Below are 19208 nucleotides of genomic sequence, written 5' to 3'. Positions count from 1 at the left end.
CTGAATGGGGCAGATGTTCGCAGGTAAAGGGACGGCTGGAAAACGGGAAGCCTTCAGAAATGAGATAACGAGAGTCCAGAGAAAGTATATTCCTGTTAGAGTGAAAGGAAAGGCTGGAAGTTGTAGGGAATGCTGATGATGAGAGAAATTAAAGGTTTGGTTAAGAGAAAGAAGAAAGCATATGTCAGGTATAATCAAGATAGATCGAGTGAATCCTTAGAAGAGTGTAAAGGCAGTAGGAGTATACATAAGACGGAAATCAAGAGGGCGAAAAGGGGACATGAGATAGCTTTGGCAAATAAGGTTAAGGAGAATCCCAAAAGGTTTCTACAAATACATTAGGGACAAAAGGGTAACCAGGGAGAGAATAGGGCCCCATAAAGATCAGCAAGGCGGCCTTTGTGTGGAGCTGCAGGGGATGGAGAGATACTAAACGAGTATTTTACATCCGTGTTTACTGTGGAAATGGACATGGATACAGAATGTAGGGAAATAGATGGTGACATCTTGAAAAATGGCCATATTACAGAGGAGGAAGTGCTGGATGTCTTGAAATGCATGAAAATGGATAAATCCTCAGGACCTGATCAGAAATCTGTGCTGAGCCCTTTGCTGAGATATTCGCATCATCGATAGTCACAGATGAGGTGTCGGAAGACTGGAGGTTAGCTAATGTGGTATTAATAATAATAATAATAATAATAATATCATCATTATAGGCCACTATTTTGAAACGTGGTAAGGACAAGCCAGGGAATTATAGACAAGTGAGCCTGAGGTCAGTGGTGGGCAAGTTGTTGGAGGGAATCCTGAGGGACAGGACGTCCATGTATTTGGAAAGGCAAGGACTGATTAAGGATAGTCAACATGGCTTAATGAATGGGAAATCATGTCTCTCACACTTGATTGAGTATTTTGAGGAAGTAACAAAGAGGATTGATGAGGGCAGAGCGGCAGGTGTGATCTATATGGACTTCATTGAGGTGTTCGACAAGGTTCCCCATGGGAGACTGATTAGCAAGGTTAGATTTCATGGAATACAGGGAGAACTAGCCATTTGGATACAGAACTGGCTCGAAGGTAGAAGACAGAGGGTGGTGGTGGAGGGTTGTTTTTCTCAGAGGAGGCCTGTGACCAGTGGAGTGCCACAAGGATCGATGCTGGGTCTGCTACTTTTCATCATTTATGTACATGATTTGGATGAGAACATAAGAGGTATAGTTAGTAAGTTTGCAGATGACACCAAAATTGGAAGAACGTTACCTCAGATTACAATGCGACCTTGATCAGATGCACCAATGGGCTGAGAAGTGGCAGATGGAGTTTAATTTAGATAAATGTGAGGTGCTGCATTTTAGGAAAGCAAATCTTAGCAGGATTTATATACTTAATGGTAAGGTCCTAGGCAGTGTTGCTGAACAGAGACCTTGGAGTGCAGGTTCATAGTTCCTTGAAAGAAGAGTCGCAGGTAGATAGGATAGTGAAGAAGGTGTTTGGTATGCTTTCCTTTATTGGTCAGAGTATTGAGTACAGGAGTTGGGAGGTCATGTTGTGGCTGTACAGGACATTGGTTAGTTCACTGTTGGAATATTGTGTGCAATTCTGGTCTCCTTCCTATCGGAAGGATGTTGTGAAACGTGAAAAGGTTCATAAAGGATTTACAAGGATGTTGCCAGGGTTGGAGGATTTGAGCTATAGGGAGAGGTTGAATAGGCTGGGGCTATTTTCCCTGGATCGTCAGAGGCTGACGGGGTGACCTTATAGAGGTTTATGAAATCATGAGGGGCATGAATAGGATAAATAGTCTTTTCCCTGGGGTGAGTGAGTCCAGAACTAGAGGGCATAGGTTTCGGGTGAGAGGGGAAAGATATAAAAGAGACGTAAGGGGCAACTTCTTCATGCAGAGAATGGTGCGTGTATGGAATGAGCTGCCAGAGGAAGTGGTGCAGGCTGGTACGATGGCAACATTTAAAAGGCATCTGTTTGAATATGAAGGGTTTGGAGGGATATGGACTGGGTGCTTTCAACTGGGACTACTTAGGTTGGGATATCTGGTCGGCATGGACGAGTTGGGCCAAAAGGTCTGTTTCCGTGCTGTACATCTCTATGACTCTATAACTGTCTTCCACAAATAACAGTGGATGCAGGATCAATTAAGAAAGAATTTTTTTTTGGTTAGAGAAGGTATTAAAGAATATGGGCCAAAGACAGGTATATGGCGTTTGTCCACAGACCAGCCGTGACATCACTGAATAGCAGAACAGGCTTGGGGGGCTGAATGGACTCCTCCTGTTTCTTTATGGCTGGTTTCAGGTGAAATTGATTCTCTTGCTACTTTTGAAATTGAGGTGATATGAAGATGGAGACAGATGATTCCTGGGTTCACCTGGAGAAATTAATTAGCAGGTTGAGTAATTTTTAAATATCACTATCTGTGGCATCTGTTTGATTAAAATCAGGAGATGGAGTTAAAACAAAAACTTGCAAAGTTGATAGGGAGAGAGAGAAAAAAGGGAACCCCCTTCAGATTTCTTCAATATCTCAGTTACCTGTTCTGTAATGCAGTGAACCCACATACTTAAAACACAACCGGCTGTATTGTTTTATGACTTCTCTTCAACTGCCCAATGATCCAAGTATGGTCATAGCTTATATGTTCCAATTGCAACAATGGTTGGGAATTTCTTTCTCAGTCAGTTTTCCATTGTGCAAGAGGTTTTGCCTCAAGGTTTTTTTTCCAACCAGTTGAGTACCCAGATAATTCCTTAGATTTTGTGCTAATAAATTAAGAAATGATCTACTTCCTCCTACCCTCCTCCACCTCATCCTTTCATACTCCTTCAAAGCCTTTGTTCTGGGTATACATTTTCAAACAGATGATCCCCATTTCAGTATTTGTGGAACACAGAAGGTACAGTGATCCAAATGTATGGCCATCTTTGATTGCAAACTCGAGGCATGGGAATGTGGCTTTGGTCTGCTTAACAAAATTCAATTAGAATTTTCTCGCCAGTAGATTCAAAAATCAGTTTTTGCAATAAAGCATGATTTCATAACAATAATGAAAGCTGTTCATGTGGTGCGTATCATTGTATGAAACCATTTATTACAACCTCATATTGCAGCATTACATGCCTCCAACATTTTTGTGCCTAATCCACTGTCAGATACATAGCAGACCGCTGTCTCACTGGTGTCAATGTGTCAGTAAGCTATATATATATATATATATATATACACACACACTTGTCATCCAATAGCTAAGTTGGATATAGCAAGGGGATTTTGGAGAGTCAGGGTGATCTACAAAACACTATATCTTGAGCATTTGAAATAACTTCAAAACTGATTTTGTAACTCCTTCAAGTGTGATTACTACAGGTCTCCTGTTATGCGCTGGTATCCTAGCTCCTGAGAGTTGTGAAATTTCACTGCATTGTGGCTATGCAGTACATCATATCATTCTAATTTTCTAACCTTTTGTTGCCCCATCTTAGAAATGTAACAAGGTTTCTTAAACAATCAAAAAGGTCAATAGAATATTGACCTTTATCACAGGAAGACTAGAATGGGAGGAGGAATAGTTGTGTGCTGAAGTTGTGTAATATCCCTGTCAGATGTTGAATACTGCATTCATTTCTGGCTGTCATATCTTAGCATGGACATATTGGCCTTGGACAGGATATAAGTGCAGATTAACTGTAACGATGCTAGGGCTCAAAGGGTTAAATTACAGACAAATTGCATTGACTCGGTTTGTATTCACTTGTGTATAGAAGATTGGAGAGTAATCTCAACATGCTTAAAATGTAAGGCTGTTAATGTTTTCTCTGATAGAGTTCAGTGCAAGGGCCATAATCTTAAAACTAGAGCAGGCAGTTCAGGGCATTTCTGCAAACACAAAAGTAATACAACTGTATGTTTCTCTTCCCCCAAAAGCTGTGGCTGCTCACAGAATCCCTACAGTGTGGAAGCAGGCCATTCAGCTGATCAAGTCCCCACCAACCCTCCGAAGAGCATTGCACACGGACCAACCCTCTATCTTATCCCTGTGAACCTGCATTTCCCATAGCTAATTCACCTACCCTGCACATCCCTGGACACTTTGGACAATTTAGCATGGCCAGTCCATGTTATTTGCGCATCTTTGGACTGTGGGAGGAAACCCATGCAGACACAGAGAAAATGTGCAAACACCACACAGACTGTCACCTGAGGGTGAAATCGAAGCCTGGTCCCTGGCGCTGTGAGGTAGCAGGGCTAACCATTGAGCCACCGTCAAGAGTGTAGTGCTGGAAAAGTGCACCAGGTCAGGTAGCATCCAAGGAGCAGGAGAATCGACATTTCGGGCAAGAGCCCTTCATGCTGAACCATGTGTTAATTTGTAAATGTAATGAGCTACAAATCAGTCATGATCCAACTGAACAGTTTCAAAGGTTGAATGGCCTACTCCTGTTCCTGTGCTCCTATACAGATTGTATCATTCAGCAAAAGCATTGTTGCATCTAAGAATGAACAGCTGGAGCAGGTATTTTTCCCAGAGGAAACAAGCTCCAGGAGATAGCAGGGATTTTTTTTACCTTGTGAGTCATGTTGTGCTGAGATCTTGCTGCCATTTTCTAAATTGAAAGTAGCATTGTTATAATGTGGTTCTATGTCTTTTAGCACTCTAAAATTATCTTAATTTCAGATGCTAATAGTACAGTTTTACTGGTCCAACCCCTTTACATAATTGCTCACTACCCCAGGTATGACACTCAGAATCGGAGAGGAAAATTAGAAGTTAATATTTGTAAGAGATGGGAACAAATGAAGAGGTGTGTGATTGCTGTGATGAGGATCAGAAAAATAAAATTACAAACCTTCTCTAGCCTATTAAAAGGCATCTCAACACATCACCAACTTTTGACAAAGCTAAAGAAGCAAGTGGTTGAGATGTTACAGGTCACAATGAAGTCAAAGGGATTCATAACATCAGGCAGCAATTTACAGGCAAGTTTCTGATAATGTAGTCCAACACTCGGTTGAAGTAGTTAATGTCGTGTTGCATGAGATACTGTAGCAAAGATTAACCTCTCCTCCACTCCTTCACTCTTCACCATAATCCTATTGGTCAATACTGGAGCATGTCTGCAAAGTGACATTGTCAAGGACATAGTTGAACTTTACTGATTCCATTGATACGATCAGGGAAGGACAGTTGAACAACTTTCCTGTTATTGTATCTTATAGTAGCTAAAGGCCAAGTACATGTGCATAGCTTGATTGCTCACATGATTCCTCTGTAATGCCAACAGATGTTAGGGAAAAAGGAGATGGCAGTATCATAGAATTAATAAATAGAACTATAAATAGAACTAATCCATGCATGATGGACTGACTGGCCTGCTTTTGTGCTGTAACAATTCTATGATCCTGCGAGAAGTTCAAAAACAGTCTGTTGTATATTCCAGTGAATAGTTTAGTTTAACTCACATCTGCAGTAATCTTAGTCATAGTTTCATTACCCCAGGTGGTTAGTTTTGAACATCCTGTTGCTTATTTTGAGTCTCCATTTCTGAAAGGTAGGAAGGAGGTTATTTACACCTCTCCAGGCGTTTATTGTCTCTGCTGGTCTTACTAGACATGATGTCTCCTTGAAAGGGAATGTGACTTGCATAGTGATGCAATTTGGCAATCATTGTAATGTTGGTCAGTGTCTCCTTATTCAGTGAAAAGTCTTTTTTCAGCTGAAATTGCCTTTCTGAAAAAAGCCTATTATGAGAATCCAGCTGATGAAATTCAAAAATTAATATTTAATACAGCACATCATCATGACACAACACATTCAAACTCTGTGCTGCATGGTAGCCCTTACAGCAGATGGTAGTGTTTGGCATCTTCTGTGCTGATTCAGCCTCCGAGAGGCTAGGTGACTGGAATCCTCCCCAGGAGGGCTTTCCCGGGGCTCTAGAAATAGTTGGTAGCATCTTGGCAACTGCAACCAAACTGACAACATGGGTTCCTGATCATTCTGGCATGCAGTACCATAAAAAGCATAGCCTGTTATAATTGGGCAATGTCTGTAGAACACTGGAGCCTGTGAACAGAAGGGTTAGTCAGACTTTTGCATCTCAATATGATGTCACCACATGTCGGTGATGCCACTAGTGTAAAAGGGATTCCTCAGCAAAACCGATCTGCGTTTTTGCTTCCTACAGCTGTTACAATATGGGCAAGCAGGCACAATGGTTTGCATCCTTATGTGCCAGTTATCTTTCCAGTTGACATAATCTTGTTGGCTAACCCTCTGGTGCCAGTAAAAGAAGCTTAGTGGAAATTTGAAAACTGGCACATTTGAAAATCAAAATATTGGGATGGGGTGACACTGAAGGTGAAAGCAAGTGGGAAGGCCTCTATTTTACAGATTCACCCATGGTTTAATTCTGGCAGGTTAACTGGGCATGCAGGTGATATGGTCTGGAAGATGGCATAGAATCTTTCCTCGTCCCCACTGATTCATTGGCGAGTACGTTCAAATCACTATCCAGGAACATCTGAAGAATTGAACCTTAGACCAGTAACAAATTCACATCATTGACTTGCATTGGATTTATCACTTTCTGACAGACTTTGAGAGGATGAAAAGTGGCACCAACACTTTCTGAGCCACATTCTTGAAAGAGAAAGAAAACAAACTACAGATACAGTTATACAGCACACGAACAGACCCTTCTGTTCAATTCATCTATGCCAACCAGATATCCTAAACTAATCTTATCCCATTTGCCAGCATTTGGCTCATATCGCCCTAAACCATTTCTATTCATGTAGCCATTCAGCTGCCTTTTGAATGTTGCAATTATACCAACCTCCGATACTTCCTTTGGCAGCTCAATCCATATAGGCACCATCCTCTGCATAAAAAAAATTGCCCCTCTGGTCCCTTTTAAACCCTTCCCCTCTCACCTATGCCCTCTAGCTTTGATCAGCCCAAACCTGAGAAAAAGACCTTTCTATTTAGCCTATCCATGCCCCTCATGATTTTATAAACATCTATAAAGTCACCCCTCAGCCTCCGACGCTCCAAGGAAAAATGCCGCAAGCTTTTCAGCCTCTCCCAAGAGCTCAAACCCTCCAATCTCTAAAAGAGCTATATGAATCTTTTCTGAGCCCTTTCAAGCTTTACAACATCTTTCCTATGGCACGGAGACCAGAATTGAATACAGTATTCTAAAAGTAGCCTCACCAATGTCCTGTACAGCTACAACATGACGTCCCAACTCTTATACTCATTGCTCTGACCAATAAAGGCAAGCATACCAAATGCTTCCTTCACTATCCTATCTACCTGCGACTCCACTTTCAAGGAACTATGAACCTACACTCCAAATTGTCTTTATTCAGTAACAGTCCCCAGGATCTTACCATTAAGTGTTATAAGTCCTGCCCTGATTTGCCTTTCCAAAGTGCAGCGCCCCTCATTTATCTAAATTAAACTCCGTCTGCCACTTCTCAGCCTATTGGCCCATCTGATCAAGATCCTGTTGTATTCTGAGTTAACCTTCTTTGCTGTCCACTACACCTCCAATTTTGGTGTCACCTGCAAACGTACTAACCATACCTCCCATATTCACATCCATATAAATATTAAAAAGTTGATCCTCAGCTCAAAGACTCTGAAGACTTTTCAAAAATCGTTGCTCAGAGGAAGGTGAAACTTTGTAACACTGTTTCATCAGCAAGCAGGTGGGCTGGTGTGTCAACCTGCTCACTGACCTGTGTGTTGCTAGTTTTCAGTCTCATCAAGACAATACAATCTCCCTCTGACTCACAGGGTAAAGTTTGCCTGTCACAGGCCGAGGTTACTACACAGTTTATCTGTAACTAGCTTTCACTGAGGTACTTTCCTTGAACCCCGCCCCTCCAACCGCCTCCTTGAACCCCGCCCCTTGAACCCCGCCCCTCCAACCGCCCCTTGAACCCCGCCCCTCCAACCGCCCCTTGAACCCTGCCCCTCCAACCGCCCCTTGAACCCCGCCGCTCCAACCGCCCCTCCGCCCTTGAACCCCGCCCCTCCAACCGCCCTCTGCCCTTGAACCCCGCCCCTCCAACCACCCCTCCGCCCTTGAACCCCGCCCCTCCAACCGCCCCTCCGCCCTTGAACCCCGCCCCTCCAACCGCCCCAGTTCCAAAAACGCACATCCCAGATGGCCTCCTTCTTCAAGGACCGCAATTTCCCCCCCGACGTGGTCGACGATGCCCTCCACTGCATCTCTTCCACTTCCCGATCCTCTGCCCTTGAACCCCGCCCCTCCAACCGCCACCAGGACAGAACCCCACTGGTCCTCACCTACCACCCCACTAACCTCCATGTACAGCGCATCATCCGCCACCATTTCCGCCACCTCCAAACGGACCCCACCACCAAGGATATATTTCCCTCCCCTCCCCTATCAGCATTCCGTAAAGACCACTCCCTCCGTGACTCCCTCGTCAGATCCACACCCCCCACCAACCCAACCTCCACTCCCGGCACCTTCCCCTGCAACCGCAGGAGGTGCAAGACTTGCGCCCACACCTCCCCCCTCACCTCCCTCCAAGGCCCCAAAGGAAACTTCCATATCCGCCACAGATTCACCTGTACCTCCACACACATCATCTATTGCATCCTTTGCACCCGATGTGGCCTCCTCTATATTGGGGAGACAGGCCGCCTACTTGCGGAGCGTTTCAGAGAACACCTCTGGGACACCCGGACCAACCAACCCAACCACCCTGTAGCTCAACATTTCAATTCCCCCTCCCACTCCACCAAGGATATGCAGGTCTTTGGACTCCTCCATCGTCAGACCACAGCGAAACGATGATTGGAGGAAGAACGCCTCATCTTCCGGCTAGGAACCCTCCAACCACAAGGGATGAACTCGGATTTCACCAGTTTCCTCATTTCCCCTCCCCCCAGCCTGTCTCAGTCAAATCCATCAAATTCAGCACTGCCTTCCTAACCTGCAATCTTCTTCCCGACCTCTCCGCCCCCACCCCAGTCTGACCTATCACCCTCACCTTGACCTCTTTCCACCTATCACATTTCTGACGCCCCTCCCCCAAGTCCCTCCTCCCTATCTTTTATCTTAGCCTGCTGGACCAACTTTCCTCATTCCTGAAGAAGGGCTAATGCCCGAAACGTCGATTCTCCTGTTCCCTAGATGCTGCCTGACCTGTTGCGCTTTTCCAGCAACACATTTCCTTCACTGAGGTACAGCTTGCCTGGCAAAAGCCCAGACTGAGGGAGCAGTTTGTTTGACACTTGTTCTCAGTGAGAACTAATTTTCCAGGTATTGGTTTGCATTTGAGTACAGTTTGCCTGGCACAGACATTCACTGGTATTGGATCTCTGGGACAGCCAACCCTAGTCGCTGGTTTTAATTGCGAGTGAGTGTATTTGCCATATGATTAAGTTTCATGATCATTCAACCAGGATAATCCTAACCAGAGCTGGGAAACCTAATCAGAGCTGAGCCAAATGCTATCTTCCTTCCATGTTCACCCCCATATATTGGAATAATCGGCAGTAGGAACTCAACTGATCTGGTTATTTTCCCTCTGTTACCTTAGTTTTAACACTGTCATTGATGCGTTCAGTAAAATTGCTTCATTTTGCACAGATTGAAATTGAATCTAGAAGACTCCGGTTTTAATACGTCAGTATAACACACTCTTCATTTATACACCTTGCTACTGAAGGTGCCAAGTAATGCAAGATTTAAAGGTAGATTTTTATTAGAGAAAAATCAGCTGTAAAAAAGCTGTAAGAATTGAAAAGAAAATAAAGTTTGAAAAATGCTATGAGAAAAGTAGAAATGTTAAACAGGAGGATAATGTTTCAACTTTAAATCCTGTAGAATTGAACTTTTCATTACTTTTGTGTTTTTTGTTTCATTTTTAATTCAGTTTAAGATGCACAAGCTCCAATGGAGGGAGCTAGAAACCTTTGAAATGTACCTTGAATGGATCATTAATGGAAAACAATGTACTTGTCAATTAACATTGGGCTCAGCTGCTTCAGATTTTATATTTATACTGAAAAGTTGAGCAAGAACGTGCAAATCCTTCATGTGATTTCATGGTCTGGCTGCATATGAGCAAAATTGTGTGTTCTTTGGCAAGTAATGCTGAAGGAGCACAACTAATATCACGTCTGCAAGGAGCTGGAGTTGGGAATACTCATTATTAATGGGCCCAAGTCCAGCTCCTTTATTATTGACTCTGATACAGTTGAACTCTTAAGCTACTGTGTGTCCCTCCCTGAGTTTAACTCTTGAACTGAATGCTGACTGTCAATCAGATTATCATTGATATTCATGATGAACTTGGTGTCCATAATTGACAGATTGGGAGAGGCTGAAATTCGTGCTGAGTTAGCTACACTCAGCCACAGTGGATATTGGGAACAATTGGCCTTAACAATCCTTGATGATTCTTTATGGTAAAGAGCAAAATCATCATCGCTATCATCGCTTTATAATGTTGGGTGCCTGGACTGCCTGCATATTATAACAATGTGACTGAGAAGCCTTGGGTAGTTTCTTATATGTATTAGTCTACGTTACTTATACCACATTGGGAAGGATGCCCACACAAAATTTTCTGCAGAAGGTAATCTCAATTCTGGTGAATAGTAAAGGTTTATTTCATGATGTTTCTTAGCTGGTTACATGACATCTCAAATACATGATTGTCTCTTGTGAAGCATCAGACTCAACCCATTACTGTAAGCACATATTACTGTTAGCTATATTGATTTAGCACAAGGATGATACAAACCAAACACACAGACATACTCGTACAAATGTTAACTTCTTCCAGAAGAGAGGAGATTTAGGGCAGAGAAAAAGCATTTGTTGAGGGTGTGGATCCTTCTCAGAATGAAGAACAGTAGAGGTCCTTTGCAGTTCTGGGAGAGGGAGGCCCTGACCTGGGGCAAGGCTGGTGAAGGGTGTCGACTCGAAACATCCTGCTCCTTGATGCTGCCTGACCTGGTGTGCCTTTCAGCCCCACTTTTTATCAACTCCTCCCAGGAACAATCATTTTGCATCCTGGTGGACAGAGCTTGCCTCCAACATTAGTTCATCCTGTCAAGTACTAACTGCCTCATACAACACTAATCATTGCTGGAAGCACAGTTGAAGATATTAAATTAGGTCAGAACCAGGCACAGATATGGAGCTTCCTCATGACTGACCAATATTCACTGTTTGCTCTGACCTCTTAGAAGATAAACAGCTAATTTGTTGCAGCACTTTAAGACTGACTGAGGACAGCATGCAGCAGGTTGGGGAGGAAAAGAATTTGGCAGAGAAAGTGTAAAGCATGAATGAGGTAATTTGAAAGCAGTTCATTGTTGGTTAGGCAGAAAATCTAAAAGCTATCCAATGGGTATTGTGTATATTCATTTCATGGGCATTTATTTCATTGTTATAATCTTTGCAGATAAAACACACAGTTGTCAGTTAATGTGCTGCACACTGAATCCTAAGTTGAATGGTTTGTTAAATCATACTAAACATGCAAGTTTAAAGAGCTGGCTGTCGATATTTAACAAAGTTGAAAATCACATGACACCAGGTTCTAGACCAGCAGATTTATTTGAAAATGCAAACTTTTCTGACTGAGCAGTGGTCCGAGAGCTTGTATTTTCAAATAAATCTGTTGGACTATAACCTGGCGTTGTGTGATTTTCAACTTTGCCCACCCCAGTCCAACACCAGCACCTCTATATCATGGATATTAAACAAGATTGTTCTGCATCATATTTCAAAGAATGGAATGATGAAGAGCAATGCTGCTAGGTCACTTGGCTTGTATTAATTTTATAGAAATACGAATGGATTAACTCAGGCGATCAGTTTGAGGGTGTGAGGTTTATTTGATTTTATATATCAATACAGTGACTACACTTCTCAATGGGAGGAGTTACTGTGAAGGAAAGATTCCACAAAACTAACCTGAAATCACATTCAGATCCGTGTGCTGTCCAGCTTCCTCCAATCTGATTTTGAGCTAATCCTCAGTGTCTCATCATTTGCCTTTCAGTGTTGATTGTCAGGGTCACATGGCCCTTTTCAGGGTGATGCAAGTGCCTTGTTTGTCTAAAGACCATGTGGAGGTGGGCGGGTAGACAGCAGGGGAGAGAGAAAGAGAGAGAGAGGGTGCAGTCGACTCAGGAGTAAACGAGTGTGAATAGCATTCATTGAGTTGGTTTTGAGTGGAAGAAATCATTTGCAGTGCCTGTGGGCATTATAAAAGGAGCAGCTGTTGGTAAGTACTTGTTTAGATGCATGTAGATCAGCTCAAGATGAGCTGCTGAGAAACTCGACTAGGAATTACAGTATGTGCTAGTTCTTTGTCTTTGTGAAACAAACTACAGAATTTAATGAGGATGTTGTTTCTTGAAATGATTCCTTTTTGGTGACAAATGTCTGTTGCTGTGGCTCATGTGTAGAATACAGTTTATGAGGAGAATGGCTGCTACTGTGTGAAGTCCTCCTACTGGCATAAGGCTTGGGAAAGAAAAGGATTAATGTGTGCTGTATTGTGGTTAAACTGATTTTTTAAAAAATAGTGGCGTTCTTTATTGTGAATCTGGCTCTAATAATGAATTAATTAGAGCTTGATCCTGGTCCTGCTGCTGTTTGACATCTGCCTGCAGACCAGCTGCATTTTCCAGATGATTATCCCAGGACTAATGGTTCCTGCTGAGAAAGGTAGGATGCATGTGTTGTCCCTTTTTTTGCTACTGGGCCTCCATGGATGAAAAGTGTGTTTAAATAAAAATTACTTTTTTGGGGGGGATTATGTTGCCTCCAGTCGCAGAATTTCATTTAAATCTTAGGTTCTGGTTGGAGTAGACATTATTGCAATTAATTAGGCTTCAAATTTCAGCCTCTCATTTTTTCTTAGGCAGTGTTTCGATAAAGCAAGGGCTCAGCTGGAAATATGGAGAATTGGGAGTGTGTGAATTGGCCTTTTGTGTTTCAGCTGTATTGTGTTGGAGTCTGGCTTGAAAGCGCCAGCAGCCGTTACTACACTGTACCTTAGAAACCAGGTTCACAGGCAGCAGTTTCTGGCAGACCCATTAAATTGATGATTTTCAGACTGGATGTTTCAAAACTGGAGGATGTAGGTTACTGTAAAGTTAGCTGCATAGGGTTGGACGTGATATAAGGTGTTGTCTAAAGGAAGCCGGTATACATTTGTATGTATTGTTAGGATGAATTGTGAAAGCACAATGTCAATACTTTCAGCAATATGGCTTGATCTATGTGATATTTAATAAGCAAAACCTCCCTTTATAACAGAATGAAAATACATTTAAAGATGTGAATTATTGACTTTTATTTCTGGATGATTTCGTCTATCATATTATCTCTGCAAGTTGTTCAGTAGGAAGAGAGTAGCACACTTTTGTTTTGATGATGCTGCCAATATTCATACTCAAGAAACAGCTCGAGAGAAAGATTCGACTTAATGCTGTTGTATCGGGATTTTTCAAAATTGCAGCTCGCATTCAGCATTCAGAATCCGTTCAGCAGTTCAACCATTCAGCAACGAGCTTGCTACCCTGCAGAGCTCCCTCATAAAATATTAAATCTGGCTTTGCAGAAAATAGGCTCCTAATCAAATACAAATTTGGGTACAAATTTTTGTAGATATCATGATTTCATAGAATGTAACAGTGCTGTTGGCAATTGCTTTATTCTCAGAACTTTGCCGATTTTTGCATATTGCGCTGTCGACAAATCTTTTGTCGAACAAACCAATAGTATAAGCTATTGTTTTGTGAGGTTTAAACCTGTTAACCCTTGAGAGCAAAAATATGAATTCTCCTTTGTGTATGCCTTATTTTTACCAAATTAATTGCACTATACATCCTGGAAAAGACACACTACTGCAGGCCTCTAAAGGCTTCACATTCTTTCAGTATGATTTATTTTGCAGTGAGGAGAAGCTGTATTGGAAATGTCATGACTACCCCCTCCTGATCCTTGAGTTGGGTGGGAATGCCCATATGCTTTTTTTAAAAAAGATCAGGATAGCTTGGGGATATTTTCTAACACAAATTCCGTTGTGGCTATGTTTTATAATGTATAGCAAACAGCTTGAAAAAAATAGATTGATGCTTATTTCACTAAAGACACTGCCTTCTTTATACTCTGTAATGCCTTGCCCTTGTAGTGAAAGGTAGCATTTTAGACTGTCAGCAAAAGAAGGCAGACTTGAGGCATTCGGTGTGGGCCCATTCCAAATTGTACAACAACCACAATACATTGCAAATATTATTTCATTGTAGGATGGTAAAGTATATTCAGGCTGATTAAATTCTGAAATATATTTTTTCGTTTCACTTGCACTTGTTATTCAATTCAAGGAAGTGTTGAAAGCTAATGTACAGGCCAGAGTTGCATTTGAAATGACAGTGGTCTGGCATGATATGCTTAAGTTCATGTGTATTGTTTGGAATGCATTGTGGAAGGGCTTAAGAGGTGGATTGCAGGTCAAAACATTGTGAATTGGGTTTAGGCAACTTAAAAGCACCATTAGGTGATTGTTTGAATTGCAGCGGATTGCAGAGGTGCTGTTTCACAGCAGTGACGCTCCCATTTGTCTGCAGTGCTTGGGAGTTAGTCGACAGCAGTTGACGATTGATGTTAAGGCTGGGAGCAAACAGCTGTTGATTTGATGATTAGTGTTTCATCTTTAACCTTTGGTGTGTTACAAGAATATTTATACATCTAGCACTTCTTAATAGCAGTCATAATTGTATAAACGTTAAACTGAGGGTAAATATCATGTGAATCAGTTTTTTCCTATGTGAGCTTTTATTTTTATTTTAGACAATAATCTTTATAAATGCTGCATTGCAGGATGGAAAATTATATTTGTCAATGCCAAAATTAATTTTGTACACATAGCTGGAGTATTATTAATTGTAGACTTGCTGAGATAGTTCATGCTTGCTAACCCCTTAGTCCTCAAAACATAAGCATTTTCAATCTTTTTATTTTTCCCCGATCTTATTGCAGCATCACCATTATTACCAATTTGATTTGATCTTCTGTTTATATATCCACTTTAATTTAGGTAAGCTACTGGTATTATCAGCATCTATTAATCAAGAAGGAAGATGAATCATTGGTTGGCAGCACAGTGAATCTATGATTCTTAAGTTGCCCCAATCGACCCATGATATTGCAGTGGCAGCAGCTTTTTTTTTCAAAAAAGCAGTAATCCACAATATTTCTGACTAAATCATCAAATATTCTAAACAATGTAATTCAGTGGGGACTTCTGACACGTTACATTGCAAAGCCAATTCCATTTAGTTTGCAGCACTGAGTGTTCTGGACTACTCACCGATAACAGTGAAACGTGGTTTCCAGACTACCAGCAGGAAGGGAGGTTGAAAGGTACAGAAGGCTACAAATGTTGTTCCAGAGACAAGAATCGTCATACAGGCCTGGAATGCTCAGTCCATTGAGCCCTGCATAAATGGCTGCCTGCTGTACTTTGCACCACTAGTGGTGACTGATCAAATTTGATGCCAGTGTCAATGTGCATTCAGTAGTGATGACATGAGAAAAAAAATCAGCTGGTAAGCAATTACGGTGCAACGTTTATGTTACAATATTGTCCCTTAACGAAAGGCTACTTTTGGTGATAGTGTTCAAATGCAAAGTGCATTAAACTAAATTGCTAATCCATTGCAAGCCTCTTCTATTGTGTATTCTTCTATAACAGGTGTTGATAAAAGATGAGTTTGGGGTTTTCAATAGCCTGCCTGTAGACTGTGTTTGGTTTGAGTCTACTTGTTTCTAGCAGGTGTTAAGATACCTCCTGGGATTAATGAAAGGGAGGCCCTGTGCGAGCCAGACCCACTGTTTGAATAATTACAAGAGGCTGACTATGTTAAAAGAAACAAGATATTGATTGTAATCATCAGACCAAGAATCTGTTATGACTTTGCAAGAATTTAGTAATACTGCACATATGGTGTTTGCTAGTTTTTGATTTTTAAAAAATATATTGTGTGATGTAATGAAAAAGCTGTTACTCCATATTCTGAGTAAAATAGAGACTTAAAAATAATCATTACATTTACAACATTTTAAAATGTTATCCCAGACATTTTAGTGCAAGTTATTCATTTTTTGAGAGATATTGATGATTTTGGGATTTGTTTAGAAATGTTCTTATTTTGCAGAATTAAATATTTAAGTTGGTGTCTTGAGTAACTCTGTTGAGGTGCACAGTTTCTTTACAGTTAATAGAAAAAAATGTTTCAAATCATGAATGGACAAAGCAAAGCAATCATAATAATGTGTAAGATAGCAAAAAAGCATTTGTGCTATGGCAGTGTATTCCAGACACCCAACACCGTCTGTGTGAAACATTTTCACAGCACTTCTCCCTTAAACCTTCCCTCTGAACCTGTACCCTCTTCTAGTTGACGTTTCCACCCTGCAAAAAAGCTTCTGACTATCCACTCTGTCTGTTCCTCTCATAATTCTGTAGGCTTCTATCAGATCTCCTCTCAGCCTCTGTCTTTCCAGTGAAAACAATCCAAATATATTCAACCGCACCTCATGACTAAAACCCTCCAGACCAGGCAACATCCTGCTAAACTTTCTCGGCACCCCCTTCAAATCATCCATGTCCTTTTGGTAGTGCGGTGACCAGAACTGCACACAATATTCCAAGTGTGGCCTAACTAACATTTTGTACAGCTGTATCATAACTTTACAACTTTTATATTGATGCCCCGACCGATGAAGGCAAGTGTGCTAGCTGCCTTCTTGACCATCTTATCCACCTGTATTACCACTTTCAGGGATCTGCGGACCTGTACACCCTTATCTCTGGCTCTACCATTTATTGTATATTGGATAGAAACCAATTTTGTTCATTGTGTCAGTGAAGGTGGGGAAGAGAATAGTGCTGTGAAGATTATGTGCAAGATACTTAAACTAATAAATGACAAATTGGAGTTCTAATTTATTGACACAAGTTGTTAACTTGCAACATTACATTTAAAATGTGGATTTTGCACTGAAATCCATAATCACATTGAACTATATTTTCAGTGGAATGAAGATATACATATAAAAATAAAGTTACTGTACTTCAAATTTAAATTCATAATATCTGGGATATGGTACTGCTGTGCTTAATTTGTAATGCTATTTAGTGATGCAGGAAGCCATATCATGTTGGACAGGTACTTTCATGAGCCTGTTAAATTTTGGGCAAAGGAGGAAAGATTTTTTTGTTCTCTGAAAGTTTGATAATCTAACAAAGGTTTGTACTGACTTGGAAATTCATTTTAGGAATTGGATGCAGAAATCTAGCTGTTTTTCTTCCAGTAGAGTTCTGCACATTGTCTGAGAAGCTATTCTTCAAACAGGATGTTCTGCCAAGATCCTGCCTGACTGCTTGGTAGTTTGATGAACATTAAACACTCTAAGACAGTTTAAGGAGAAGAGCCGGTAGCACAGTTAACATTTTCCATTAATCACTACCAGAAATAGCTTTGCGGATTATTAATCTCATTGCTGCTTTATGGGATTTTGCTGTCTTCAAAATGGCTGCTGTTTGTTCAGTACACATGTACAGCTTTCTAAGTTTTTTTGAGAATTATAAGGCATTATATAAATCAATCTTTTCTTTCCATCTGATTAGGTACAATGTGTTGCTAGCATAATGTCTTCTATGTCAGTTTGTGCATTAGCCATGTTTAGTGCACCCGCCTCCTGACTGAGGGAAAAGGCTGTTTTTCCAAAGTGGAGTGTTGATTGCTCTTGAGGTTCAAAAAAAACCCTCAATTACTAAGATCCACGCTGGTCACTGCTATCAACAAAAACAAGGAAATGCTTGTCAGAATCTCACAGCATTGCTGGAAACATTAATTATGTGATGTATTTTTGGAGTTGACACCTGCCTGCTAAAGGGCCCCATTGTTAATTAACAATTTTGAGAGACTTGGTTACAAGCGGGAAAAGGATGTTTCACAGTGACTGCGTCAAGGAAGAAGCTGTGAAACACTTTGCATCCCACCACTGTTGTATTCACCTATTCTCCCTCAAAACTAATTTGTCATGTTCAGTGAAGCTGCTACACTAGGTCTTCAGAATATCAAAAGGCCAGCATTTAGCTCCTCAGAGGGAAACCGATCACCAGTTTTTCCTTTTTATTTGAGGTGACAAGGCAAATTGTTCCAGATCTTGTTGCATTAAAGTAGCTTGCATTTATGTTAATCAACATGTTTGGTCATGCTATGACAAGTCAAGAGGGGACTTGAACTCTGATTTTCTGGCTCAGAGGTATGCACTACCACTACTGCACTAAAGCCCTTATAGCATTTCTTGTATTATAGTCAGTAGAGAAGATTGAGGGGGATCTTGTTGAGATGTTTAAGATAATTAAAGGGTTTGGCCGGTAAATAGAGAGAAATTATTTTCTATGTTGAGGGAGTCCAGAACATCGAAGCAGAGCGGTGAAGTGAGAGCTAGAATTGTGTGTAATTTTGCCACATTGGCTTTTGTCTCTGTTCTAAGGAGAGTATCTCAATAAAATTACAATAGACTGGAATAAGACCACAGCTGTAAGTATCTCAAAATCTTGTTAAGTATTTATTGCGCAAAAACTGTCACCTCACCTCCAATTTTTCCTCACCCTTGAAAAGACTCCAAGTAAAGAAACAAGTTGACTTCTCAAAGTTCATGCTGTGTAGATTGTCATTTCCATCCAGCACTTCTTGTTGTGACTTATCAACCTCCAAAATGCATTATTAGCACCATTTCTTACTGAATGGACTGTAAAGTCACATAAGGGTCAATTTTTGCAGTGGAGGAACTTATTCCATGTGGTTATGTTTTCCTCAATTTTATCTTTTGTTTCTTACTGTGTGATCATGTTTGCTACTCCTGTCCAGATAGTATGGCCCCTTATCTCCACTGGCCACTCAGATGTTAACATGCTCATTAGGAAAGTGCCGTCCAATGCTCCACACAAAATGTAACCTTGCATCCTGCCCTTCCTGCTGCTACTTTGGGTGCAGCATGCTGAATTGCTTGAACCCATCTAATCTGTACCTGACAGCAGCAAGTTGCACTAATATCCATTTCATCAGACCACCAACACAATTAGAAATGGAAAGAACCATACTTGGG

At 41.2% G+C, this 19208-nt stretch overlaps 1 protein-coding gene across 6 annotated transcripts in view; it reads left to right on the top strand.

Moving 5' to 3' along the window:
• Window positions 1–19208, top strand: part of magi1b (membrane associated guanylate kinase, WW and PDZ domain containing 1b) — a 462351-nt gene that overhangs the window by 301719 nt on the left and 141424 nt on the right. The window contains exon 1 of one of the 6 annotated variants that reach the window (XM_087994418.1): window positions 14706–14749. The exons of the other annotated variants lie outside the window; for them this stretch is intronic. Within the exon in view, the coding sequence (XP_087850544.1) occupies window positions 14722–14749 (28 nt within the window). The 5' untranslated portion in view covers window positions 14706–14721. Of the gene's footprint in view, window positions 1–14705; window positions 14750–19208 lie in introns of those variants that run through there. 6 annotated transcript variants of the gene reach the window in all.

The sequence above is a fragment of the Chiloscyllium plagiosum genome, unplaced genomic scaffold (genome assembly GCF_037043375.1).
Source record: "Chiloscyllium plagiosum isolate Xiang-an unplaced genomic scaffold, Cpla_swu_hap1 HiC_scaffold_14, whole genome shotgun sequence".
Classification (NCBI taxonomy): domain Eukaryota; kingdom Metazoa; phylum Chordata; class Chondrichthyes; order Orectolobiformes; family Hemiscylliidae; genus Chiloscyllium; species Chiloscyllium plagiosum.
The sequence above is the reverse complement of the archived record's forward strand: the minus strand, read 5'-3'. Positions and strand labels throughout refer to the sequence as shown.